The sequence below is a fragment of the Bubalus kerabau genome, chromosome 3 (genome assembly GCF_029407905.1).
Source record: "Bubalus kerabau isolate K-KA32 ecotype Philippines breed swamp buffalo chromosome 3, PCC_UOA_SB_1v2, whole genome shotgun sequence".
NCBI classification, from domain to species: Eukaryota; Metazoa; Chordata; class Mammalia; order Artiodactyla; family Bovidae; genus Bubalus; species Bubalus kerabau.
In genome coordinates this window covers 175,650,691-175,678,056 of record NC_073626.1, presented here as the reverse complement: position 1 = coordinate 175,678,056, position 27,366 = coordinate 175,650,691, and the positions used below count along the sequence as shown (strand labels likewise).

At 37.5% G+C, this 27,366-nt stretch overlaps 1 protein-coding gene across 5 annotated transcripts; it reads right to left on the bottom strand.

The window, feature by feature from the left end:
- Positions 1-812: 812 nt before the first annotated feature.
- Positions 813-27,366, bottom strand: PTP4A2 (protein tyrosine phosphatase 4A2). Of its 5 annotated transcripts, XM_055573845.1 has the most exons (7): positions 27,228-27,366; positions 12,033-12,736; positions 9,744-9,836; positions 5,727-5,857; positions 4,321-4,395; positions 3,895-3,986; positions 813-3,347 (listed from the first exon to the last, which is right to left on the bottom strand). In XM_055573845.1, the coding sequence occupies exons 2-6, from the start codon at positions 12,126-12,128 to the stop codon at positions 3,941-3,943; spliced, it is 441 nt and encodes a 146-aa protein (XP_055429820.1). In that variant the 5' UTR covers positions 12,129-12,736; positions 27,228-27,366; the 3' UTR covers positions 813-3,347; positions 3,895-3,940. The 5 variants fall into 5 exon arrangements, with proteins under 5 accessions (XP_055429820.1, XP_055429817.1, XP_055429818.1 ...); XM_055573842.1 differs by lacking the exon at positions 3,895-3,986; XM_055573843.1 differs by lacking the exons at positions 3,895-3,986; positions 27,228-27,366 and adding an exon at positions 25,123-25,255.

Sequence of the window (27,366 nt, the reverse complement as noted above, 5' to 3'; positions counted from 1 at the left end):
CAGTGAAATGCAAACAGGATCATCAGATGATACTAAGGTCTACTTGAGATTGTGCCTTTAAAACACAGAAACTGTGCCAGCAGGTTCAGCTGACTAAACTTGCAGAGGTGCCATATTGATCTTAACCAAAAATGGGAGTTCAGCTAGGCAAGTATAATGAAGCAAGAGATGGGGCAAGGCAATTGACTATATAGTTAAGTGATTCTAACACTGGACCACAGAATCTAAGCTGCGTAATGAAAGACATGAAGTGCAAGATCAGAGAACTGTAAATCACATAGCTCTGTAACCACTGTCTACATATCTGGCTCCTTTTCTGGACAGAGGTCTTCCAAAGTGGGATCAGTGTCTTATTTTTTCATTCTCAGTACCTCACCCATGAATTTGTTATCCAGATGGATGGAGAGATGTCCACCCATAGTTTAAGGGAGATTTCCCACCCCCAAATCGAATGATACATCAAGTTCCTCCTTTCTCACTGTTCTTGAAGCTTTCCAGTAAAAAGTTTCAGTGCTTCATCAAAACTCTATGGAATAAACAAATCCTTTGAGATGAGACGAGATGCTGAATTCCTACAGCGCTACCTCCAAGAACTGAACCAGAAAGTGAACCTCATGTATCCCAACTACTGTTAAGTCTGCCCTTACTGAACACCCAGGAGGCATGAATCTTCAAACTTGCCAACATCTGATTATTTCACCTTCTTATAGTAATTATAAGCAGGACCCAAAAGAAGCCTTGAGAATACCAAGATTTCTAAGCAGACATAAATGAAATTCAACCTGAAGACAGAGAACAAATGCACAGACAAAGAGCATGTAAAATATGTTTTATTGTTCTTTAAAAGGGCTCAGGGTTTGGTTTTAAATCAGGCTGCACACCTTTCATCAGTCTGACATCTCTCTCACCATGTCAAACTGGCTTCAGCTAGCAATACTTCATTAAATCCGAAAGAAAAAAATTTTTTAATTTTGAAGAAAATCCAGTTTTGAGAACAATTAACATTATTCTGTAATTTAAAACAATATGAGGGCTAATGTTTCATGTTATTTTACATACCCTTCTCCTCATACAGAACCAGGAATGTAATTTTCCTAACTCAGGCAGGCACTGTTACTGGTGGATACTGCACACTCACTCGCTCGCTCACTCACTCACTCACACACACACACACACACACACACACACTCTCTCTCTCTCTCTCTCTCTCTCTCTTCCCCCTTCCTCTCCCCCTCCCTTCTTCTCTCCCTCCAAACAACAAAAACCAGAGTATGTCAAAGGAAAAAGGTTTGTTATGGTATTGATCAAAACCCTTGGAGTCAACAGTCTATCTGAGCTTAGAGGGTATGCTGTTTTGATCTTGAGCCTATGTTAAAGGAATCCACTGTCAGATTCTGAAATAAAGAACTTTGGATAGTACCATCATTTTTTCACCTTAAAATCCTAGAGACAATTTCAAAAAGCATTATTTTGCTTTGTTTTTTGGAAAAGGGGAGGAGAGAATCTACAGATTTTCATTTATTTAAAAATCAAAAACAGCTCGGCACAGGAAATAGGCAGTTCACATAGCCACCCAACATCTGAGGTATCATCAGTGTGAGACAAGGTCCTGGTCCATTCCTACGGGCCTAGCTGATCCTAACAAAATGGGAAGTTTAAGGCTCTGCATAGCAAATTCCAACAGGACAAGATGACCCTAAGACTCCATTCAAATCCTTAGAAGCAGAGCACTATTAATTATGCAATATTCAAATGGAGAGTGCAAGAACCCCTGATGGTATCATCCAACTTGCTCTGTCAATGCAGCCTGGTCACAACAGCAAAGGAGCAGAAAAACAGCTTTTCTAGATCAGTACATTAAACCCAGCAAAGAATCTGCAGAAATGACACTACACCACCGCACTAGCCACAGTCCCTTTGCTGCTCTATGTCTCTCTTCTAACCCCGTTATGGCCTGTGGACACATACTCACTAGGCATTGTTGGTTTTGAACCAGCAAAAAAAAAAAAATTTTTTTAAGTCTCATAAAGAACCTAGTAAGAAAATAACAAGGCAATCAGTGGTTAAACTGAACTGTACATATAGGGAGCAGTTTCGAAAATACCCATTTCAGGCATTTCTCAGGTCTAAAATATTGTGTCTTTGCTGCTACTCCTTTGACTGTTCCTGAAAATTCAGAGTACAAATAAGTCCTAAAATAAAAAACTTTACACTACCAGCATTCTCTGACATCATCAGACAGAAAATCAGAGTAATGCTACAGCCCACAGTTCTACAAGGTGTAGAAAGTGTACTAAGGCTCTGCCTGGACACATCTTTAGTGATGGCCTGGAGTACTCCCCTTCCGAAACAAACATCTCTGGGACATCCACTTAGCTTCATTGGTTGGAAAAGAGATGAATTCGACTCTCAGCTAAGTTCTCTGAGAAGAGAGACTCCTCCTAAAATGCCATTTCCCTACAAATTTATCAAAACAAAAAGTTCCTGGCTACTTTGCCTAATGCTGAATAGGGTTTTCAAGAAAAGAAACTAACATGAATACCCCATCATCAGTAAAGACTAAGAACCACCTGGAACATACAATATATATGTCACTGCCTCTTTTTTTTTTTTGGTGTTTTTTGTTTGTTTTTTCCTAAAAGTGCCCAGGTGGGCTTAAGGCTGCCAGACTGCACACACATCTACAGCAACATGGGCTTCTCCTATTCCACCTACAACTTGTATCAGGGGAAAAAAAAACAGGGATAGGAGAAAGTGAGAAGAAGGGAAAAATATACCAATCTCCCCCCACCCCCCTCCCCCAAGAAAGAAAGAAATCCCACAACAGGGATATCTATGTGCCAAGCATAATGGAAGAGTGTGCTCCCCAAACAGATGGTTCTGCAGAGGCTCATGTTCTGCTGGTTTTCCTTAGAGACCTATTTTGAGAAAGTTAAAAAAGACAGGAGATTTTGAAATAAATTCAATCCTGGCAGAAATTCAAACTCCAACACTAGAAGCAAAATCATTCTTCACTAAATTAATCCCTATTTTCTTTCTCTTTTTCTTTTCTTAAACATTTTATTCACGTTATAGAGGGATTTGTGTTTGCTTTTTTCCAATCATTAGGAGAGTGGTTGAGGAGTACTGAATCCATCACTACTTTGATGACACAGTTAAGATTCCAGATTCACATTTCCAGGTACCAAGAGTTCCCTCTAAATGCTACAATCAAGTCAGCCTTCGTATACACTTCTTTTTACTGAACACAGCAATGCCCGTTGGTATCTCTGAAGCGTAATCGCATCTTAGGTCGGTATTTCTCCAGGTAAAGCAGCTGTTTGGAATTGAACGCTCCCCTTCTTTTTCTGAAAATACAAGAATGGCAAACTTTATCATGTAAAAAAAGAGCTGCCTGACATGCGTATTTATGGCCTATGGCCTTTCTAACTCTACACAGCTGAAAACCAGCATATTTCCCATATATCACTTCCTATGAGAAAGGGCTGAAATGAACAATGAAATTTCTGTGCCTTCCTAAATGAAAAATAGACAAATTTTCTTTGCTCTCATTAGAGTCTATTAATTGTTAATAAATATCAGAATGGTTTATCCAAAGACATCTGACTATATTCTTCCCAATTAATATATTCTTCATATTAGAATTGGCAGCAAGTATTTAGGATAAATGAGCAAATATTTATATAAAGCAGCAGACACAGATGACATTCCTTGAAACACGTTACCTTCCAAGAGCTGCTACCATACATTTCATGCCCTTTGTCACCAAGTGTCATTTTTTAATTTTTTGGTAAGAAAAGGCTAAAAAGAGAAAGGGCAAGACAATAATTGCCAAAGAAAGAACAAAACAGCCTGTTATTCCAGATTGATGTCAAGATTCTGTTTGGGCACTACCATCCTGATTCTGTGACTGAACAGGTCACTTCAGAGTCCTAGGTGATTACTCCCTCTGGTTTCTTCCTTTCCTCTTTGTCACAGAGTTATATCTGGAAGGCATTTTGGACATCTATTAAAAGAGGCACTAGATCACTGAAACTCCATTACCTAGCTATTGATTTTAAAGATTTCTAGATATTCAAGTCATATACTGGACATATTCTACAATGTCCAAATTTGCCATCTAAATGAGAAAATATTTAAATCTGGGAGCCAGAGTGTTACTGTGAGTCTTTTTATCGCTTGCTATTTTTGGTATCTTCAAACAACATTCTAAGCCAAAGACAGCAAATTACTCTGTACTATAATTGGATACTTTTTATAATTGCTCCCTCTTGTATGATTTTGCTTTATGTATTTCGGAAAATAAGACTTCATACTCACTGTCTTATAAACTGAACTGCATCCTCGTACTTCATTCCACATTCAATCAAAGCCAGTGCAACTAGCACAGGTGCCCTGCGGAGAAACACTCCCTGGTAAGTTAACCACAGGTCTTTGGATTACAGGAGTCTTTAAAACCCAGGGTTACATATTATCAAAAGTATTTAAAGCCTGAGCTTTCCTTATTCCTATATACTAAAATATCAGATATTTCCCTACATAGTAAAAATATCTAAATTATAGATTCTAGGTTATTTTCTATTTTTAGTAAAAAGCACAAAAATTTAAACCTTTATTTAGAGATCTTTACTCTTTAAAATATTATCACATTGTATCTTAAATTTCCCATCATTTTATATCACCAAAAATCCACTGATCTTTAAGCATTATCATAGTAAATGACCAGATGTATTAACCTGAGTGTCTCAGAATTTTCATTACAAATCAATTTATTATCATTTCTTCACCAAATATGAAAACAGTGCTAGATTTCCTCAACAAAATCGTTTCTATGGGCTAGGGGACTATCAGAGAACTGGTAATTAGGATTTGCTTTCTATATCAGCACACACATATATACATATTTTTTTTCTTTTTTAATATAACAAATGAAACAATGTTTTTAAAAAGTCCATTACAGAGCACTAACTTTGGACTGGCTACCTAACTAGACAGCTATTAGTTTAAAAAATTTCCCCACGTCAGGAAAAGAACTGAAACTTCTTGACACTGAAGAAGAAACTGTACTAAACTGCAAAAAGGAAAACAACAAAAGGGTTGAGCAGAGGTAACAGCCTGAGTCACCACCACCATGAGGCAACAGCAGCCTTCATTAATGTTTTGAGTCAAAGTGCAGATCATAAATTGACACTTAATCTACTGTTGTTGAGTGTTGCAACACCATTTCATGAAATGCTCAAGGGAAAAGTTTTTAAAATCAAAGTCAATTTTCATTCTCCATACATTTCCTTAGAAGAGTTTAAGGTTTAACCATCTGCTCTTTATCTATTAATTTCCCATTCATCTCAAACCAAAATGAACCATGTACAAATTCTTCAAATCTAAAGATATTTTACCTTTGTTGTCAATTTAAAAGACCTAAACCTTTGATTACTGGAAATGGGGAGAAAAAACTAACATACTGAATTAAAGCTGTATTTTTGGCTCAAAGATAAGAGAATTACATTAAAACAGTTTCAAAACAACTTTAGAACCATCACCCAATAAATCTAGTATAGTATCAGACTCAGACAAACAATGAAACCTAAGTTACTTTGAGAAATCATGACACCAGCTTTTACTCTCATTTCCTTTCAGGCAATTTAATATTTAGTGTAACAAATACACATCTCTACCAAAGTAAAAGTTTTGATAATGAATTCACAGACAAAAGGAGAAGAGCTTACCTTCCCAATCCTGCAACACAATGCACTGCAACACAGCAACCTGGTTCTTCACGAAATTTGGTTTTTAGTAGGTTTAGCCAATCATCTACTATCTGATTAGGGGGTGGTGCTCCATCGTCGAAAGGCCAATCCTAGGAGGAAAACATCTTTGAAATTAAATTGATACTTTCTCCAGGATGAACATCCTAATGCACAACAGCTACACCATACACAAGAGAGGCCTACCTGCACTAACTGTACTAACATGTACCTATTCTTAATCACACAATTCTGATGACTTCTGAAAAATGACCAAGATCAAAATTCAAGCGCGCCAAGCAACTCAGCCTTCTCAATGATGCGCAGCCAGCATCAGAAGCATCCAGCTTTATCTTTGGAAATAACTCTCATCATAGTGACAAGAGGCTAGCATTCTTCAAACATCTTATCTGAATAGAGCAATAATTAGACATAATAGAGAAAATTAAAATTAAAACTGAGACAAAGTAAGAGAGGACACGACACCTGTCAATAAGATTTAAGTCCAGTCTGGCAAAGAAGTGTACCAACTGGTATCTCACTGGTCTCTACAAACATAAATAATTTTGAAGATAACCCTCTAAGTAGCTCTAAGTTACAAGTATCTTTTCTTTAGAGCAAAACTCTCTGATAAGTAATTTCCAATAGCAGACCATAACAGAAACAGACTACAATCTTTGTGCTTACATATGTATTTGGTAAAAGTCAAGCAGCAAATATTTTTAAAGCTCTGCCTAAATTATACATATCCCATTTTATAAGCACAGTGCCACATGATACAATCCTGAGAAGAAAATACCATTTTCTCAAGTATTTCTTTCTGCTTTATTATTCATTGATTTCGGTTGTTTTTCAATTAAGACCAACCCCATGTGCATTCACAATACAGGCAGGAGTTTATCTTCCTTGTTACCAAAACACAAGGTTCTGAGAAATCAACATAAGTCACCTTTGAAGAAAGGAGAGAAGGGAGATTCACGAGTTACATACCCTCTCTCCCATCTAGCTTCAAGGACAGAAATGCAAAGACCCTGGAAATATTTTTTAATACTATTCTAGTGAGACTGCATAAGGACACTTTAAGATACTAGAGAAGGAAAGAGAGAAAAGTGACAGAACACTACACTGATCCTGCCCTTACTCTGGCACCACTAGAGCACCTCATGTAGCCCATGAGCCACGGCAGCACATTACGTTTGTCAACTATACCCCATAATTAAACAGCTGTCAGTGTTGTTATCATAAATGTCGCTCGAGTTTAACTGTAAATACCAGTAAAACCAGTATCTTAGTTAAGAGCTCACTTCCTCTAAAACTCTGAAATGCATCTGGTTAAGAAACAGTAGTATAAAACATGCCTTTACTGACTCATACGAGCAGTTTCTATCAAAAATCCACTAGAGTAGTAAAGGAGTACATCAAGGCTGTATATTGTCACCCTGCTTATTTAACTTATATGCAGAGTACATCATAAGAAACGCTGGACTGGAAGAAACACAAGGCTGGAATCAAGATTGCCGGGAGAAATATCAATAACCTCAGATATGCAAATGACACCACCCTTATGACAGAAAGTGAAGAGGAACTAAAAAGCCTCTTGATGAAAGTGAAAGTGAAAAAGTTGGCTTAAAGCTCAACATTCAGAAAACGAAGATCATGGCATCCGGCCCCATCACTTCATGGGAAATAGATGGAGAAACAGTGGAAACAGTGTCAGACTTTATTTTTCTGGGCTCCAAAATCACTACAGATGGTGACTGCAGCCATGAAATTAAAAGACGCTTACTCCTTGGAAGGAAAGTTATGACCAACCTAGATAGCATATTCAAAAGCAGAGACATTACTTTGCCAACAAAGGTCCGTCTAGTCAAGGCTATGGTTTTTCCTGTGGTCATGTACGGATGTGAGAGTTGGACTGTGAAGAAGGCTGAGCGCCGAAGAATTGATGCTTTTGAACTGTGGTGTTGGAGAAGACTCTTGAGAGTCCCTTGGACTGCAAGGAGATCCAACCAGTCCATTCTGAAGGAGATCAGCCCTGGGATTTCTTTGGAAGGAATGATGCTAAAGCTTGAAACTCCAGTACTTTGGCCACCTCATGCAAAGAGTTGACTCATTGGAAAAGACTCTGATGCTGGGAGGGATTGGGGGCAGGAGGAGAAGGGGACGACAGAGGATGAGATGGCTGGATGGCATCACTGACTCAATGGACGTGAGTCTGGGTGAACTCCTGGAGTTGGTGATGGACAGGGAGGCTTGGCATCTGCAATTCATGGGGTCGCAAAGAGTCGGACACGACTGACCGACTGAACTGAACTGAACTTCAAACTGACATGGTTGAAACCATCAGTCTTTTCTAATAAGCCTCTGATTTACAAGAACACTGGTCAAAGTGTTGAAAGGTCTCAAGTTGGATATCTTCACCTAGCAAAAGTAAATTATTGATTACACTTAAATTAAAATTTCTGCCTAGGAAAAAAAAAGAAATTCCAAGCTTAATTCTAAATGTCCCTTTTTTTTCAAGCTTTAGTTAGACCTTTCATTTTACCTGATCATAGCTCTTCAAAACAAAAGGCTAGATTTAAAGGCTTGGAATAAATCTCAGATCTACCATTATCTTCTACAAACTACTTCAAGTTCTTTAGTTCTTTCTATTTTATAAAGGTGTTTACCAACATTACTGATTCAAACAGACTACGGTCACTCTGCAGTTCATTTTCTCACCCTGCCAACTGTCAAAACAAACTGATTTCTCATCTACCCACTAAAGAACATACTTACAATACAGGAAAAGAACTTGTATTTTGGTTTAATTTCAGAAGTTAAAATTCTGTTTTTGTTTTTTTAAACATAGGGCTACATTTACCCATGTTTATACTTATTCCCAGTGATCCAGCCAGAGGACCTTAAAGCCATTCGGAAATAGGAATGCAAACAAAGTATTATTACCATGTCATACTACTAAAATACATTTTCTTAATAAACCATAATGTTTGGTTTTTTAGTTTTTATGTTTTCACCAAAGTGGAGGTGAGGAAACTTGATGGATCAGGTATGAGACAACTGCCTTACCAACAGGACATTCATTTTCTTTGCATCAACTGCCTTCTCAACTAGTAACCAATGCAATCAAAAAACAGGAACATAACCTTGTACCATTACCTTGCCTAGTACTTTCTTACTACCCAATCATTTCAAAAATCTCTAGTTGTCTTTGCACTACAATGCCTTCCCACAACCATGTCAAACAGCTCTAAGACACCAAGACTACAGGGTCAATCAAATACGTGCTTCTCTAATATAGACAACTTTTTAGAGAATAAAGTATAAAATTTCACCTAATGTGAGGTTCCTATTTCCACTAATAGAACATTTAGGGGGCAAGGAGAAACTTAATTTAAAATAATTCCAATCACTATATTCAAACTGAACTATGAAAGAAATCAAATCATAAAAAAGCTTGTTAGAAACCTACCAAAAAAATATCATAGAGTATGTTAATTACTCTAAAGCAAGATGGCCTCTCCCTTTCCCTTCTTTTCCTTTCTCCCACCTTTTTGTCTCCTACATGTTATCCTACGTCCGATATAAACTGGACTCCTACAATATAAAATATTAAGTAACCAATCTGTACTTGCAAAGTGAGAGAGAATATTTCCATGTGATTTAAGAATGTCTAATGGAAAAGTTAGATTCAAACCAGTAGCCTAGAAACAAAAGCTAAATATCATGTTAATTGCCTAGAGAAAAATGAAATTTCTGATTCTTAAAATAAGTGTATGCTAAATTCTGCCTTTTATTTGTTGAAAATACTCTGCATCTGTAGATTTTAAGGGTACAAATGAACAAAATTGCCAACCCAAAGTAATTTTACTAGTTTGCTATGATTGTTTTATCTCCTGTAAGTTTAAAAAACAAACAACGAGCGCCAAGTTTTAAAAATATCTATGTTTGAAAGGTACAACTTGTTTGTAGTGAAAAATTAGAACACTACACACTCACTAGAACCTGGATTCCTTCTTTTTCAACTGGTGCTTTATCATATGTAGCATCACAAACTCGAACCAAAGTTGTCACTCCATACTTCTTAAGTTCCTTTAAAGGAAAACAAATATAAAGAAATCTGTTTTTAGAATCTGCAATTAAAGCTTTAAAAACATATGCATATAAATTGAAATGAGACTTCATTCTTAAACAAAGATCAAAATCATTCTTCTTATAACAACATAGACAATGGACACTCTTGTATTCACAGCGGAAGCATCAATAAGACTCACTTTTGTACAGGGCAATTTAGTAGCATAACACAAAAACTTTAAAAACACACATAAACTTTGGCCTAGAAAATTCTACTTCTGGAAATTTATACTAATGAAATAATTAAAGATATACACAAAGATTTAGGTACTAGCATGTTCAGCACATGTTGTTTGAGACAGTAAAAAGCTAGAAATATTAATAGTCCAAAAACAGACAAACGGTTTAAGAAAGTATAGCACATTCATACAGAATACTGTGACAGCTATATTAAGGAGGCTGGGGGAAATTCTGTTTTAAATACACAGTGTAATCCTATCTATATGTATATTTATAAATATACACATAAATACAGAGAAAAATGTCTAGATAGCAGGCAGCAATAGTTAAGTATTTTTAAATTGTCTTTTGCTTATTTGTATCTTCTGATTTTTTATGTAGTAAGTGCTTTTTGCTTTTTGTAAATTAAAGAAATAGTAATTTTGAAATTAAGTTTAGAAAGTGGTTTATATTACAAAGTCAAGAACACAGAAATAATTATAGCCAGAATTCTTGCTTCTTTAGAAGTTTTCCTATAGGGCCTTCCCTGGTGGTCCAGTGACTAAGACTCCTCCTTCCAATGCAGGGGACACAGGTTTGATCCCTGGTCAGAGAACTAAGATCCCACATGTTGCACAGTGTGGCCAAAAAACAATGTAAAAGTTTCCCTACAGCAATGCCACCAATATCTTTTTATAGTCGCAGGAGTCTATGACCAAGGAATCCACAGGCTGAAAATAGTATCATGTAATTCAGCCAGGCTTAAAGGTGATGGAACAACCTGAGGGCACAGAGGCTTGGAATCGACTTGGACACTGTGCACACAAGGTTAGGAAGCTCAGAGAACTAACATATAAATAAGCAGGAACAGTGATATCCTACAAGTGTCAATCATCTGGTTATCTAAAGAGAAAAGTTATTTTAATTGGTAAAAGACTTTATTTTTCACAGAAAGGCTGTGTTTATAAAACAGACTCAGGGAAGCTGTGCTATATATTGAGTCAGGAATTTTAAAAAATTTCAAAACACAAATAAAACCCCATTAAAATGAACTCTACAGTAGCTGTTCATTGAAAGGTTCCAATACAAATTTTTCATGGTAAATATTCGTGACCTTCAGCAAGTCAAAAGACCTCTTCTAAACTCAGTTTTGCCATCTGTAAAGTGACAGAGGTAGATTTAGGATCCTTGGGCATTCATCTAGCTCTCCAAGTCTACTTTATAAATATATCAACAGAAATCACACTGGGATTGAACAATCTGAGAATGATTTAAAAGCTTACATTCAAATGTCTGTTGAATAAAGTATAAAAAGTTTCTCTACTACTACCAACAGAAAAAAATGCAGGATCTGACATAAAAATGCTGCCTCTAAAACCATTCCCTCCCCCAAATTTCTGGACACATGTATACGATGGTCACTATTCCTAAGTTGTTTGACAGTAGCTTTTCATCATAAGTGGTCAGAACATTTGAGGCAGAAATGGGTTTTAGTGTCAGAGATAATTCCACCACATACTTGGGTGCGTTCAGACAAATCGCTAAATTATTAATCACTCTGAACCTCAGTTTCCTCATCTATAAGAGGGAAACAATGGTACCTATACCTCATAGAGTTATTGTAAGGAGTAAATGATACAGTGTATAGAACTGCTTATTGTAGTGCTGGGTACATACTAAGTATTCAATAAATGTTAATTACCTTTATTACTGAATGTGTAACAAAAGAACTGTTAACAACTTGAAAGGATACAGTAAAAAAAAACACAGTACTAGATATCTCTAAGATATCCCCAAATTCCATAAATGTTCTTTTAAAAATCTGTTTTAACTAATTCAGCTCAATTCAAACAAAGACCATCCATACTTCAACCACAGAAATCAATGGCTTTGTGGTAAAAGATTTCTTTACAACGGTGTTAATTTTTAACGTGACTTAACCTATAAATCAAAGGTGGATTATATACCAAAAGGTAGACCACGCTACAATCTTACCTCTGTGAACTTGTTGAGGGTAGCATTGGTAGGGTTGTGGGTTATCAAAAAACGCATGTTCTCATAAGAGATCTCCACAGGGGCTGGACGGTTCATTATGGCAAATAAAAAGTGTGAGCGTGCGTGTGTGAGTGTGATGGGGAAAATGGAAAAAAAAAAAAAAATCAATAAATCTTGAAATGTTTCACAGCAGAAAACATTAAAAAGACCACTAAAATGCCTAAATCAGTGTTTTCTCTATTCAACTTGTTTATTCTTTCAGAAACTTCTCTCTTCAAGATAAGCAGAAGTATTTAGAATCCACTTGAATCCAAATTCAACTTGGGCCTCAATGTCTGTTGATGGATACCTCCAGACTACAAAAAAATTCCAGCTACATACAAAACTTCAGCAGCCTTTACTACATTTAGGCACTAGTGAGACAAGTTAAAAGTATAGGTCGCTTTCCACTTTTGTTTACTTGATGCTTAATTTTACTGGAGTCATTAAAAGAAATATGCTTGCAATTAAAAAAAAAAAAAAAAAAAGAAGCCAACTATTTCTGAGGCCAATCTCGGTGTCCAGAGTCTTCAAGGCAATGTTAATTATGGCACATAGAACCTCCAAGCTCACTTGTCAGCGGAAACGCTGTGCTGAGCCTGGCAGAAGTCTGCCCTCACGCTCAGAATCGCCATAAATGTGCAACGTATATTCCAACGAAAAACCTGGAGGAGAAAAGCATAAGTAAAATGAACTGGAGGTTGACAGCATAGTAAACACAATGCCCAAAGTCAAGAATATATTTTTTATGAGCTCAAGACATCTGAAATGGTGCCGCTTCAAAACTATTGCCATCTATCAATAAAAGGATAAGTGTATATACCAAGACTTTTTTAAAAATCAGAGATTCAAAAGTTAAGTATGCCCAAGGACTTCCCTGGCGGTCCAATGGTTAAGACTCCACACTTTCACTCCCCTTTCACTGCAAGGGACACAGGTTCAATTCCTGGTCAGGGAACTAGGATCATGCTTGCCATGTGGTACACACATACACAAAAAAGTATGCTTTTCTTTTTACAAAATGAGGTTCAATAAAGTTCTGTACTAATAAGATTTCTAACTCAAGTCATTTTTAAATGATTATGATTTTTTAAAAAATCATTTCTAAATAATTAAAAGATTTTAACTTAAAACCTCTTTCATTAAACCTCTTTCATTAAAAAGTTCACAATGATCTTGTTTTTCTGCTGTGATGTTAATGATTTCTAATTAAAACTATATCTATAAATGGATAAAGGATATTTACCAAAATTCCATATGAGGATTTAAATCTTTCTATACAAAATATGCACTGGCCCCAATATGATATCAGTTCAAAAAGTACTTTCAAGAAATTATCTTCTTTTCCTCACAACTCTGAGTAGTTTTTAACTACCTATGAAGAATGACGTAAGAGGTTCAGAAAAGTGAATTGACTCGCCTAAGGTGAATCAATTAGTTGAGCCCAAATTCACTCAAGTCTTCTGTTAAGTCCTATATTTTTTCAAAGGCACCACAATGCCAGCTGACTCAATCAATGAACAACTCCTGTTTTCTCATTTCTAGTTCTATTTATCTTTTTACTATTTCACATATCACTGCCTCAAGAGTACAAAGGCATCTAAAGGTTGATTCACACAGCAGTCTTCTGTCCAAATATTAATTCCTACTAAAAACAAGGCAAGAAGAGAAGTGGCAGAATTTTCAAAACAGTAATCTGTATAGCTGGCTCAGTCAGTGTATCAACATAATCATAAATTCCTCTGGAAACAGGAACAAGGTCTAAGTTATTTTACCTGCCTCTTCCCTAAGCCACCAGTAAATGCTTACTTAGAATTCTAATAAAGATCACTGTGACCAGATGAAAGATGATGAGAGAGGCACCTGAAGGGAGAAATTTAAACAGATAAGAATGAACCTAAGCCTCAAGCTTTCAAGCCTAACCTTCTATCTTCCAGTCTCCTTTTTATAATATTCTATAACATTTTATTTTGTAAATTACATACTTCTGATCATATTACCATAGAAATAAGCACAAAACTAAAACATTCCTAAAATATGAAAGATATAAGATATTCAAAAAAGGAATCTTAAAAATTTCAATACCCCAGCAAACAGTTATCCACTACTTGTGAAAACAAAACTTCTGCCTTCAAACTAAGAAAAACATAATACACACCATCATTCTCATTCATAATTCTATCTGGTAACCCTAAAACACAGCCACTTTAGATTATACATTTCACAGAGGATTCCTTGCACAGTCAAGGAATTTTAAAGCTAGCAAAACTTAAGAGATCAAATACACTGACCTTAAAAAAAAAAAAAGAAAGAAAGAAAAAAGATGCTGTTTGGGATTCAGAGAAATTAAAAAGATTTAACTAAGACCATACTGCTAATTAGTAGCAGATCAAGGACAAGAAGCCAAGTCTTATTTTCCTTCAATTTTGACTAATGAAGGTAACCACTTATTTTTTAAGTCATAGTCTTATTCATGACAATGTAACTGCTATTCAGATATTTACTTGGATGTTCATCTGCAATTCTTTGACCTTTTAATAAGGGGAGAAAAGATTATTAAGTAACTACTCAAAGAACAATGATTTGTGAGCAGCTCAGAGCAAAATACAGTGAAATTCTAACCTGCTAGAATCCCTTCATTTAATGTTATCATAGCGAGAGTGTGTGTCAGCTGAGAAAGACACTGCAAGACCAGCACTGTAGTGATGGCCAGGCTTAACAGGTTACAGCTCTAGCATTAAGCTTTCTACCCAGTCAGTGTTTGTCTGCTCAGCAAACAGAACAACCTTCATCCCATCTTATTCCTCCAAGCTCATTTTGAAAGGACCACTTTCAGGGATAAGGATAATTTATTATTAGTTTCAATTCTTTTTTTTCTTTTTTGGCCGCACAGGTTTAGTCTCAGTAACCTAACCAGGAATCAAACCCAGACTGTAGCAGTGAAAGCGCTGAGTCCTAATCACTGGTCCATCAGGGAATTCCCAGATTTTCAATTCTTAATACCATACTGAGATCCCCAGCAAAGAAACTTCTGCCAAATGAAACAATATGGCCTATCAAAGTTAACAGATACATGATAAAAGCCAAGTTTCTGTTGCTTCCCCTCCCCCACAAGTTCAACTACACATTAACTGTTAAAAGCTCTTGCACCTGTCAATTCAGATAAACTAATGTTAGTTTCTGTGACACCCATAAGAATGCAAAGCAAACAGTCTGTTAAAAAAAAAAATCATCAACAACCCACCACAGCTGGAAAGTACTCAGAAGTTACAAAGCTGTAAATTTTAGCATAAACTCAGCACCTGCAGACTTTACTGGAAAACTTTCTCAAGTTTTCTAACATTGATTCTGCTCTACCTACTTAAGTAAAAATTGATTTTTTTTGTTTTAATTTACCAAATGGTAGAAGAGGCTTGTATATTTGACAGTGATCAAATTCAAATACACATCCAAATAGTTCCTTCACCCTTTATCTGTTATCAACTCTAACTTTTAAAATGTTCAATTTGGGATATTTCCATTTCCCAGCCAGTATTTCCATTTTGAAGAAAAGAATGTAACTTCACTGAAGAATTGGAAAGGATGGTCTGTGACAGAGAAACCCATTTAAATTACAGAGGGAGAGAAGGGGGGGAAGAGAAAGAAGAATGTAGAAAGAGGGGCTAAAGAGCAAGTAAGCAGAGGCCTACACCAAGCTAGAATTGTGCACTGCCAGTAAGACTAAATCAGTAACACAACAGAGACCACTTAAAACTCCGAAGAGCATATGTTACAAGTTTAAATATCCAGTGTCAATACTCAAGGAAATGGCAACCCACTCGTGTTCTTGCCTGGAGAATCCCATGGACAGAGAAGCCTGGTAGGCTGCAGTCCATGGGGTCGCACAGAGTCAGACACGACTGAAGCGACTTGGCAGCTGGCAGCGGCAACATCTACCCAGATGAGACCCCAAAGCCAAAATGCATGAAATAATACAAGTTATCATCTAATTATGGCACAATGTTAAAATAAAAAACCACAGAGATTAAAAAAAAAGCAAAAGATCAATGTAAACTGATATGGAAAGATGGCTAAGAGACAAGAACAAGTGAAAAGAGTAAGGTGCTTACAATATGAACAATATATAAAGAAATATTTGTGAGTACTGAATGTATTTTCATTCCTACAGACTATCTGGAAAGTAACAGAGAGAGGAGGCTAACAGTGATTGCCTCAGGGTGGAGGCGACTGAAGCTGAAGGAGCATGATTTACAATATATGCCTTCTGAACAGTTTCTGGGTTTTTACCTTAATTTTAATATTTTATCTTTTTTCTTTTTTTTTGTTAGCTGCGCCATGCAGGGCATGTGAATCAGGGATCAAACCTGTGGAATCTTAACCACTGGACCACCAGGCAAGTCCTTTTAATTTTTAATTCTAGGGTGATAAAGAACTCTACAATGATTTACAATTCCACTACAACCTTAACTGCTATGGTCACTGGATTACAAAGAGCCTCAAAAGGGGGCTAGTCCCTCTGTCCCCAACAAGTCTGTACCCACACATTTCCAGAAAGACAGCTTTCTTCTTTGTCAAAGATACTATTGAGTAAAATTCAGATCCTGCTTTGGCAACTGTTAATTCTAAGTTCAAACATAGAGAATTCAAGTGCATGAGAAACTTTACAAAATCAGCCCCATTTAATGTAACCCAAACTTACTGAGGGGCTTCCTTAGTGGCTCAGTGGTAAAGAACCCACCTGCCAATGCAAGAGACACAGGTTGAATCCCTGGGTCAGGAAGATCCCCTAGAGAAGGAAATGGCAACCCACAACAGTATTCTTGCCTGGAAAATCCCATGGACAGAGAGGCCTGGAAGGCTACAGTCCATAGAGTCACAGAAGAGTCGGACATGCTTCAGTGAAAAAACAACAAACTTACTGGGCATTTACCTTTTAAAAATCCTGTCAAACCACTCACACCAAGCTTTCCACTGAGAATTACCTCTATTCTTAAATTAAAGTAAATGATACAATAACCATTTGATAGGTTATGCCAGTGTTCACCAAATTAAAACTGCACATTATAAGTAAATATACAATAAAGAACTCTAGATCTTAGAAAATAAAATCTAAAAACAAAGGTCTAAAGAACAAATATACATTCACTGTTTACTTTTCTTACCAGAAATTCTACAGGAAGTCATGCAAATTTGAGTCAGCTTGTTTCTACAGCAGACAACATGAAAGCATAATACAGTGTATAAGACTCCAGGTAAGTTTTATGGTATATAATTCTCCATGCAAGAATACTGGAGTAGGTAGCATTCCTTTCTCCAGGGGATCTTTCCAACCTAGGGATCAAACCCAGGTCTCCTGCATTGTGGGCAGATTCTCTACTGTCTGAGCAACCAGGGAAGCCCCATATAAGACTAAAACCTTGCAACAATTTTTTCCTAAAACAAATTCATTTCACTTCATTGAAGACATCTGCATTGGCCTTAAAATAAGTATGAATAATCTGTCAAAAGAAATTCATTCTCACTAAAGATCAGACATTTTCCCTGCAATTTAGCTAGTTAAGAATTCATAAATTCAAGTATTTATTGGACACAATGTGTATCATATATTCTTATAGGTACAGCAAGAGCAGTAAGCAAAACAAAAATTCCTGCCAAGATGGACCTTATATTTTAGTAGACAGAAAAAGACAAATAAAACGTGCCTTTGCTATGAAGAAAAATGCAAAGCAAGTGAGCCTGCAATGTCAGAAGGGAGAGGGGATTCCACTTTTATATAAGGCTAGCAGAAAACGCCTCAATGAAAAAAGGGACATTTTATCCTAGACCTGTGAGCCAAAAAGACATTTGAGGGAGCACTCTAGGCAGAGGGATTAGCTCCTGCAAAGGTTATGAGGTGGAGCCATGCTTGCAGTGTTGGAGGAACAGCAAGGGGACTAGTGCTGCTGGAACAGGCAAGGCAGGGGAATGAAGAGGGTCAGAGAAATAAAGAGAGGGCCTTGTAGGCCAACAAAAGCATTTGACTTTTATTCAGAGAAAAATAAGAGGTTTCAAGCAAGAGTGACAACTTATATTTAAAAGGATCATTCTAGATGCTACCTGGAGGCAGAATGTAAGAGCAGTAAGAGTGAAAAGCAGTGAGATCTGGTAGGAACTTGATGCTACAATCCAGGAGCTAGATAATGGTAGCCTGGGCCAAAACAGCAGCAGAAGAGAGAATATGAATCAGTTTCAAGATATACCTTAAAGTAGAACTCCAAAAGACTTGTCCAAAGATTAGACATGGGATCTTGGGGAAAAAAGTCAAGGCCTTGAATAACTTAAGAACTCTCAGATAGCTGACTATTCAGACAACAGACCATAAAATCTTCAAAACCATCAAGGAAGAAAAGCAGAGAAATGCCTCTGTAAAGAACTCCTGAATCTACTGCATTCTGACCATTTGAGATAAAAAGTATCTTAAGACTTGTAAACTAAAGAAGACTCAACTCTGCTAATTAAACTCTCCTTTTCTGCGCAGGGGCCTGGGAGAAGTAGGTGAAGGCGATTTAGAGGCACAAACTTCCAGTTATAAATTAAGTCAGTCATATACAGCCTGGGAGAAGTAGGTGAAGGAGATTTAGAGACACAAACTTCCAGTTATAAATTAAGTCAGTCATATACAGCATAAGGAATATAGTCGATAATACTATAATAACTTTTTATGGTAACAGATGGTTACTAGACTTACAGAGGTGATCATTTCATAACGTATTTAAACGTCTAATCACTACATTATACACCTGAAACACATACTGTACCAACTAAACGTCAAGTAGGGGAAAAAAAAAAAACCTCATCTTCTGGGTAACTGGTCTCAAACTGGAAATTTTTACTCATCTTTCATAACTTACCCAACTCATCAGAGCCCCGTAGAAACAAAGTTCTACTCTGTGTACTACTAATATTTGTTCTTCCCTCTATTGTTGCATTTATCAAACGAAAAGCAGATGCCATTTGGCAACCTAAACTTAAGGCGATTCAAATTAATGTTAGTTCTCTTCCCTTACTGACTACAGTCCTGGGGAATTGATAAAGAGGTATCATTAAATTCTACACAAATTAGGATCCAAAATATCTGTAAACAAGCTAAAAATAGCAACATGCTTCTTACTGATAAAAAAAAAAAGTTTTGTAGTCACTCCCTTGGTTATTCCCACTTCTCTACTTCCTCATTTAAGGAGGGAACTTGAGAATCAAGTTCCAGTACACAAATCAATAATCAGTTCTATAAAAAGAAATTATGACCTTGTTGGTGGGAAAATATCTTAACATTTCAGAACCAGCAGGACATACATGGCCTGCCACTCAGAAAGGAAAGGAAAGCAATTAACCAGCAATCACACCCGCTTCTGAGGACAGCACCAGTTCTTTTCTTGAGTCCTGTGGGCTCTGTTTCCACTCAAATGAAAAGGGAGTGGTTTTTAAATTTGTATGTTCTCTGGTGATTAGAAGCAGTTGTCCTTTTCTGGTAATTCCTACCTCTACAAATAACTGTAATACCAAAATTGCATTAAATTATTTTCATGCCACACTTGAAAATATTTACTTTTCAACTTTGGACTTCATTGTTCCTCTAAAGATTAGCAATTCTCTAGCTGAATCTCTTTGCCCAAACACGTTAAATATTTTTCCTTCCAGAAATAAAATTTAAATGGAGATAACAACACTATGGCCAATTTTCACTTTTTAAAAAAAATTATTTGAATACCAGCAAAAACATTAACATCCTAAAACATCATTCTAGTATTGGACATAAGCTTATTTTTTTCAGTGACTCTTTTAAAGATTTAAGTTAAATAGCTCTATTAAATTGATTCTATTCATTCTCTTCCATTTCCAGGCAAAGGTATCATAACTATACTCTCCATGGGCTTTATGTTTAAAGACTTCAGTTTATGTACAAGACTCCCAAGCCTCTTTATTACAAAATTTAAGCACCTTCTTTTTCTAAAAAACTGTAGTACCTTCCTATATGGAATAGGGAACTATTTCAAATTCAGCTGCATTCCCATAAAATTAAATATTAATATTTGTTTTCTTCTTTCCTTCCATCTTTATTTCTTTAATCTCAAAAGGCTAAATAATTTTCCTGGAGAACAATTTAAGTCCTAATCATTTTATTTTAGTTTATCACTATACATACATTAACCCAAGAACCACTGAATTACTTCATTATAAAGAAATGTATTTGAGAGTCTGAACTTCAATTGTAATAAAGAAAACTCAGAAGTAAAAATCCAAAAGGGCACCTGAATTCACCCTGTCAACACCACTTTGAAATGTTTTCTGAGCTATATCAGGACAGTTAGAACGACTATAACAGCTGCAAGTTCCCTGAGGTTGCAAAATAGATACTTGGGAAAAGGTTATTTGAATCACCTTTCAAAATAACCTACAGCACAGGAGCAGCATGCAAAGCAAAAACTTCCAGGCTATTGTTAGCATTATTTAAAATATATGTTTCAGAGCTTAGCAGTTTATGGGTCAGCTTAACTCTTTCATTTCCCCATTCTGTCTAACCTATTGGGCATATTTAAAGGTCCTCTTCAAGTATCCACCACTAGAATCGGGGAAGGAAGCTCTCTATGTACAGGATATGGAATAAAAACATTCCAAATTACATCTTGTCAGCATAAGTTTTGTTTGAGCCCCAGAAACTTTTCTGCTGTTAGGGCATTTTGGTCCAAGTTTCCCCTAAGTCAGTTACACTTCACTTCCTCTCCTAAACTTCTTATAAATCACATTATACTTCTCAGCCATCTCTCTGTGCACTGAGTATAGTACAAGATAAACAGACAAGAACCCAAATCATTCAATTTGGATCTGCTGGTGGCCTTTTAAAACATACTGTCTATCCACTAATTGCCCAATAATGACTTGATGTTTATTTTCATAAAATGCAACGTTCAAGAATCTTCAGAAACCATACAGGGAAGGCAGCTGTTTCACATTACATGTAAATGTGAAGTAAAAAGGGTGAAATACCTCTATAATGCCAAGGGGTTATTATTCTTTGCTCACCAGCTTAGTTCAACATGGATTCACCTTCCCTCTCTTCTCACTTAAAGAATGCAAAATTTCATCTTTCATGTCCTCTTCCTCCAAATGCTTACTGAAGTGAGAGAGAATACACCAGTTCGGAATGATACTAAAACGCAGTCATCTACTCTTACAAAGAAAGCATTTGTGGGGCTCTGTGTGCATACCATATTAATCAGGATCCTAGAGAATACATGTGGGTGAAAAATATTTGATGGTGGGTATTACAATTTCAGTATTAATGCTACATACTTTGAAGACACAAAATAAGCATGAGTAGAATGGAGTGGGATTAAGACTTAGGAAAGATAAAACTTTTATGACAAGACTGGCAGAAATAGTGACAGGCCATGGTAGCACGACTTGAGAAAGGAACTAAGTCTTGGGTTAAATAACTCTCAGGAGGCCTTGACCATGCTGAGAATTTCACACCAATTCAAACGCAATAAAAGCTCTTAGGGATTTTAAAAGCAGAGTAGTAGTAACTCTTGGCTCACTGAGAGAAAACAAATATTGCCATATTGGTGGGCATCTCCTGATCTACTAAGCGGGTCCATAATTACCAGCAAGCTTCACAAAAATAGCCTCTCAGCTTACTAAAATCTACCTGACAGTTGAATTCTTTTCTTAGTAAACAGATACAAATTTAACTAAATTCTACTTGTTGATGATCTCTAAATGAATCTCATCTCACTAGAAAAACAGTTCAGAGTTAAGGCTATGGCTTAAATTTGATGTGCTCTTCATCCAGAAAGATCTAAATTATTTGAATGATTTAAACCAATTACCAAGAGGAAACCTGTTTGTAACCACATGTGTGGAATGAAGAATGCCACTAGAATCTATTGTTTTTCCATCATATCCTTCTCAATTTGCTGACAAATCCTGCTGATGACTCATATCCTTCTGCACTAACCAACCAGTCACTCTGTTCCCTCATGATAGGCTTTCACTGATAATGGAAAGAAGGAAACTCACCAATTTTCTATTAAAAACAGTAAATATCAGTATGTGTATATAAATCCAATCTACAAAGACTATGGTGGTACAACACGGTGAATGTTTTCAGTGAAAGACTGCAAAAAAAAGTTATGCTCAAATCTCAAAACTTAAAGACAACTAGAAGAAAGCAGACTTGATTGTGAATTTGAATTCTTGTCAAACAATACATTAGTTAAGAGCCAACATTTTTGACCACTGCAGAAATAAAAATATAAAGTAATTTATCTGATCTGCTAAAGCAAATATATCATGTGTGCATTTTATGCCAAAAGAATTAACATTTTCTGAGAAGAATGAAATTTCAACCCAGAAATACTATGAAGAAAATTAAATACACCAATTTTCTAAAAGGTAAAGACTGTTCTAATGGTCAAAATATTTTTTCAAAACAGGCTCAACTAGCAAGGAAAGGGTCACAGAAAAGCTTAATCTTAAAATTCTCTACAGTTTAAAAAGGAATGTTGTGTAATGTAAATTTATATTTAAATGATGAAATTTAGTTTCTATACCACTTAAAATGGAGTGGATGCTGTTATAGAATCTACGGGTAAAAAATCAGCGCAGGCAAGGAAAACATATTTGTATTCAAGTCACATAAAGCTGTTGCTATAATCTGTCAACCCCTCAGCCATTTTTTTGGCAAAGAGTTTATGCACTGTAAATCTACACTGACTAAACAAACAGGGCAGGAAAAACCACCTCAGCGTGTGCAGGAGATGGGCTCCATTCTCACACAGGCTCCAGGAGCCCCACAGGGGAACGACTGGCAGTGGACAGAGCCTGCGGTGCTGTGCAGCTTCTCCCGTGAAGGCGTCATAGAGACAGTTTTCTGGTTTAGCCTAAACCTCTACAATTCCAAGGAGGGAGAGATTCCTGACACAGTATCCACTTGAGCCTTGTATCAAGCAGTCCTGTAAGGCTTCAAGCCGAGGTCAAAGGAGCCAGAGAACGTGCTTCAGTCAATACAATGAAGGCTAACCAGAGAAAGCAACCAGACACCTCTATATATATACAGTAGTTCTGAAACTGAAAATGGACAATATTCCAAAGTAACAGATTCAAATCACCATTTCCCAAGTAATTTTAGTTGGTGGCATCTGTTTATTTAACAAACCCAAGATACAAAATTACCTGAACTGTAATATCAAGGACTCTTGCTTTATAAACTTAAGAGAATAATCATTAGTTTCTACATAACCCAACTAGTATCTTGAGAAAAATCTCAAACAACATGCCCCAAAGAGCAAAAAAAGTAACTGAAGTATCCTTAATTAAAAAAAAAAAAAAAGAACTAAATACTAAATTTCAAGCAAAGAAAAAGGTAATTTCCTTAACGTCTAATTCCTACACAACTCATGTAAATGACTAGAGTTAACTGAGGAAGGTGGGGGGAGAGTTAGAAAGAGACTTAAGTACTTTAAGCCCCAAGGGGAAAATTTTTTTTTTAATCCACTGCCATCTATTTACTGATACTCTTTAACTAGGATTCAACAATTGATCTCTAAACCAATTTTCTCATCTACAAAATTGGAAGGATGCCATTACTTACTCCCAGGGTTATTATGAATTTAAAATGATATGATTTGTGATTCAGCACAAAGAAGATTCTTCAGACGATTATGTTGAAACCTAAAGCATGCTGGACTTCACAAGTATTCCAAGACCTCAAAATCTCAAGCCACCACCCTAATTCAATAAACATAACTAAGTCTGGTATGTCAGAACTACCGGTCCTGATTTCCAGTTGCTTGAAATTTTTAAAGATCACTAACTTCTTTAAGTAGCAGAGCTGATGCGACAGCACTTGAAGAAATCAACCTAACTTGGGCTTCCCTCTAAAGTTTCACTCAAGAGCAACAGCTAAAAATGTATGTATTGTTCCTCTGCATCTTATTTGTAAATGCTTTTTCCAGAGGCTTCACTGGTTACCAATCCCATATTCCGACAACAACAAAAGTACAGTCAAACCCTCTAAAATATATCTCCATTAAATTTCAACTTTGTGTCTCAAAACTATAAAGTGTTCTGTAACTACTTCATATAGAAATACTGTCTTTAAAGACAAAGTGAATAAAAATAAATGTTTTTCCTTGTTCATACAAGGGTCTTTTCAAGTAAAACATAAATATGAAGCTTTCAGATTTTTTTAAAAGTATGTGCAAAAGCAGTCAAACATTTACTCTTCCCTAGTGCCACCAAAGTTCAATGATGTTGTAAATGGTTTCTGTCTATAAATTTGGTTCGCTCAAATTAAATATTAGTTGCCTGACTCATAGAGGGAGTGGTTTGACTTTTGCTGTTCTGAGTCAGAATATACGCGGTTCAGCAGTTCTAAACAATTTTTCATTTGTAAGGTGGTCTACAATGCTAGCAGCCTTTTCCAGCTACTAAATATAACAAACTGTTACCTCAGTAGTAAAGTCTTAGTGATAATAACACTTTGAATCTGTAGTCCAATTTATAAATAATTAAGTACTTTCATATATATTTTCTTCACAATCTCAGTCTCCTGAAGTAAATATATCACAAAGCTGAAGAGAGATTTTTACAAAAGGCAACTTCTGTGACTCTTAGACCCAATTAATACACTCTTCTTCTTTCCCCCAAAATAAAAAACACAAAAGTCTATTGGGTTTCTTTAATCAGACTTTTCTCTCCCAGACATATCCCAGGTGCCTCATAAAAACTCGGTCTCAAAGCACACACCCTAAGGCCCCAAGTGAGTTCCAAGGCAGAATCTCCACCCACATAAAAGCCTATCCTAACTTAGGCCCCAGAGAGCCTCAAGTCAGCATGTCCTTAAAGATCTACTCGCCTCCAGCCATTCAGTCTTGTGCATTAACCTCAACACCTCTTACCTGTACAAGCTGCTAGGTCACTGTGCGGACGAGAAACTTCAAAGACAGACAACCTAGCATGAGGGAAGTTAATGGTATAGTGGAAAAATCAAAGACTTTGGAGTCAGACTGACCTGGGTTTTTAATCTAGCTCCCATTCCTTTACGTTTTGACCTGGGACAAGTTAATTAACCTCTTTGAGTCTCCATACTGCCTCATTTCATCACTGTAAGTCAATGAGGGCTCATCACTGTATCCCTAAAGTCTGGCAAATAGAAACCATATGTGTCAAATGAATGCAAATGAGAACACCTACCACCTTTTAATAGTAGCTGTGAGAACTGAACAAGAGTATAAAAAGCACCTGGTACACAGTAGGCACTTAATACTAATTAATCCAGTCACCCACGAATGATAACAATACTACTCACTGTTTCTCAAAGTAGAGAGCATGCTAATGATCAAGAAAAGGACACTAAGAAATTTATAATTTCTGACTTCTAATTACATAGGAATGCTTTTGCTTGTAGTTCTATCACATTTAATACCAAAAGGACCACACTACTCTTTGCATGAACTGAAAAGACTTCCAACTTCTAAGAGACTTCTCATCATTTCAGTATAAAATCCGTATAAGGCACTCTTCATCAAGAACCCCTTCTTCCTTCTACAACACAAGAATCTGGAAAAGCCCATGGCAATGATTAATCCATTCACAATACAACATGAAACTACTTTTAAAATGAATACCAGCAAGCAACTTTTCATCATCTTCACCAACACAATGATTATGCTGGCAAGTGATGATGAAGCCTTAATTTCCTTTTGCATGTGGAATAAGGCATAACTTCACTGACTTCCTGTCTGAACGACTCTGTAACACAGAGCAAGGCAGCCAGTAACTACCAGATTTAATCCAGCAGCAGCTACAACTTGGTGACTCCACACAGAAAACCATTTGCTGAATGCATACAATGATGCTAGAACTGCTATTTTATACATTTCTTGAAAAATTCTAGAAAATAATAAACTACCCTATGATTGAGCTTCATCATCAACATGCTACACCATTACTATTACTATTATTTCTTAAAAGCTTCTCTCCAGAAGGGTAGCAAAGAGCTAAAACCTAAAACACATTTCTTATATATTTACCTAACAATAAAACACCTCTCACCTGAAAAACTAGCAGTACTTTACAAGTGTCTATCTGAACACTCAAAAGGCAAGAGTCTAGGATCCCAGGCAATACTCAAACTTGTTTTAGTTAGCTTTCAGAACCCAAACTAGGGTGGGATGCCAACCAATCATGTACTCGACAAATTTGGAAATTGATGTCCATGTTCTGAAATATTGGGGGGGGGGGGGAGGCACAGGGCCAGAAAATGATTGCCACTGGAATAGACTTCTGTACCCTTTGCTCATACTTGAACCCAAGGACCCAGGAACAAGATGCTCCTGGAAAGAACTCCCTAACCCAGGACACCCAGGTTCACTACGGCCCTAGAAAACGATCAAGGATGGCCCCCAAGGATGCCTGCTCACAGACTGGACAATCGCAGGCAGACACTTCCACGCTCCCTCATCCGCCTGCCCTTCACCTTCTCCCCAGCTCTCTCTCACGCTGCTCTCACGTTCTCCCGCCCATCACTCTACCCCTAGCACGCAAACTCTCCCTCCCCCACTTACTCACGCTCCCTATTTACACCACTCTCCCACGCACAAGCATTCTCCCCCTACTCACTCGTTCCCACATGCTCCCCGCTCCCTCTCCCCTACACTCACCTCCCACCCTCCTGACACTGTAGCCCCTACCGCCCCCCACTCACACTTCCCCTCACTCTCCTCTGCAAGCGAGCGCGCGCGCACACACATACACATAGCCCCCCAACTCCCCCATCTGCACTTTCTCCCCCGCCACGCTCTCCCCACATGCACACTCAGCCCTGTTCCCCAACTCACTCTCGCCTTCACGCACGCACATTCCCCCCCACACGCACTCCACATTCTTGCACACAGCACTAGCTCCTCTCCCCTCCCACACGCGCGATCCCCCCCACCCCCACCCTCGCTCTCCACGCTTCCCGGCCGCGCTCCCCCCGCCCCCGGCCCCGGCCCGGCCCTCCTTCCGGGGACGTGTCTCGGGCCTGCACTAATGGCTGCGGCGCCTCCCGCCCTCCCCTGCCCCGAGGCCCCCGGGAGGCGGCGCGGGGGGCCGCCCGGGAGCGGCGCAACTCACGCTGGCGAGCTGGGGACTGGGCATTGAAGTCTGGCGGCGGCGGGAGCGAGGAGGCGCCTCTCTCCTCAGTCACCTCGGCGGCGGCGGCGGCGGCGGTAGCGGTGGCGGCGACGACTCCCCCCCAGCCTCGGCGCGCGAC

What these genes read in the sequence shown, in the direction of transcription:
- PTP4A2 (XM_055573842.1), bottom strand. Translation starts at nt 12,128, where the DNA reads ATGAACCGTCCAGCCCCTGTGGAGATCTCTTATGAGAACATGCGTTTT. An exon ending in CCCTCAACAAGTTCACAGAG is followed by an intron (nt 9,837 to 12,032) that starts GTAAGATTGTAG and finishes TTTCCTTTAAAG; the next exon opens with GAACTTAAGAAGTATGGAGT. An exon ending in TGTGTTGCAGGATTGGGAAG is followed by an intron (nt 4,396 to 5,726) that starts GTAAGCTCTTCT and finishes GTTTCTCCGCAG; the next exon opens with GGCACCTGTGCTAGTTGCAC.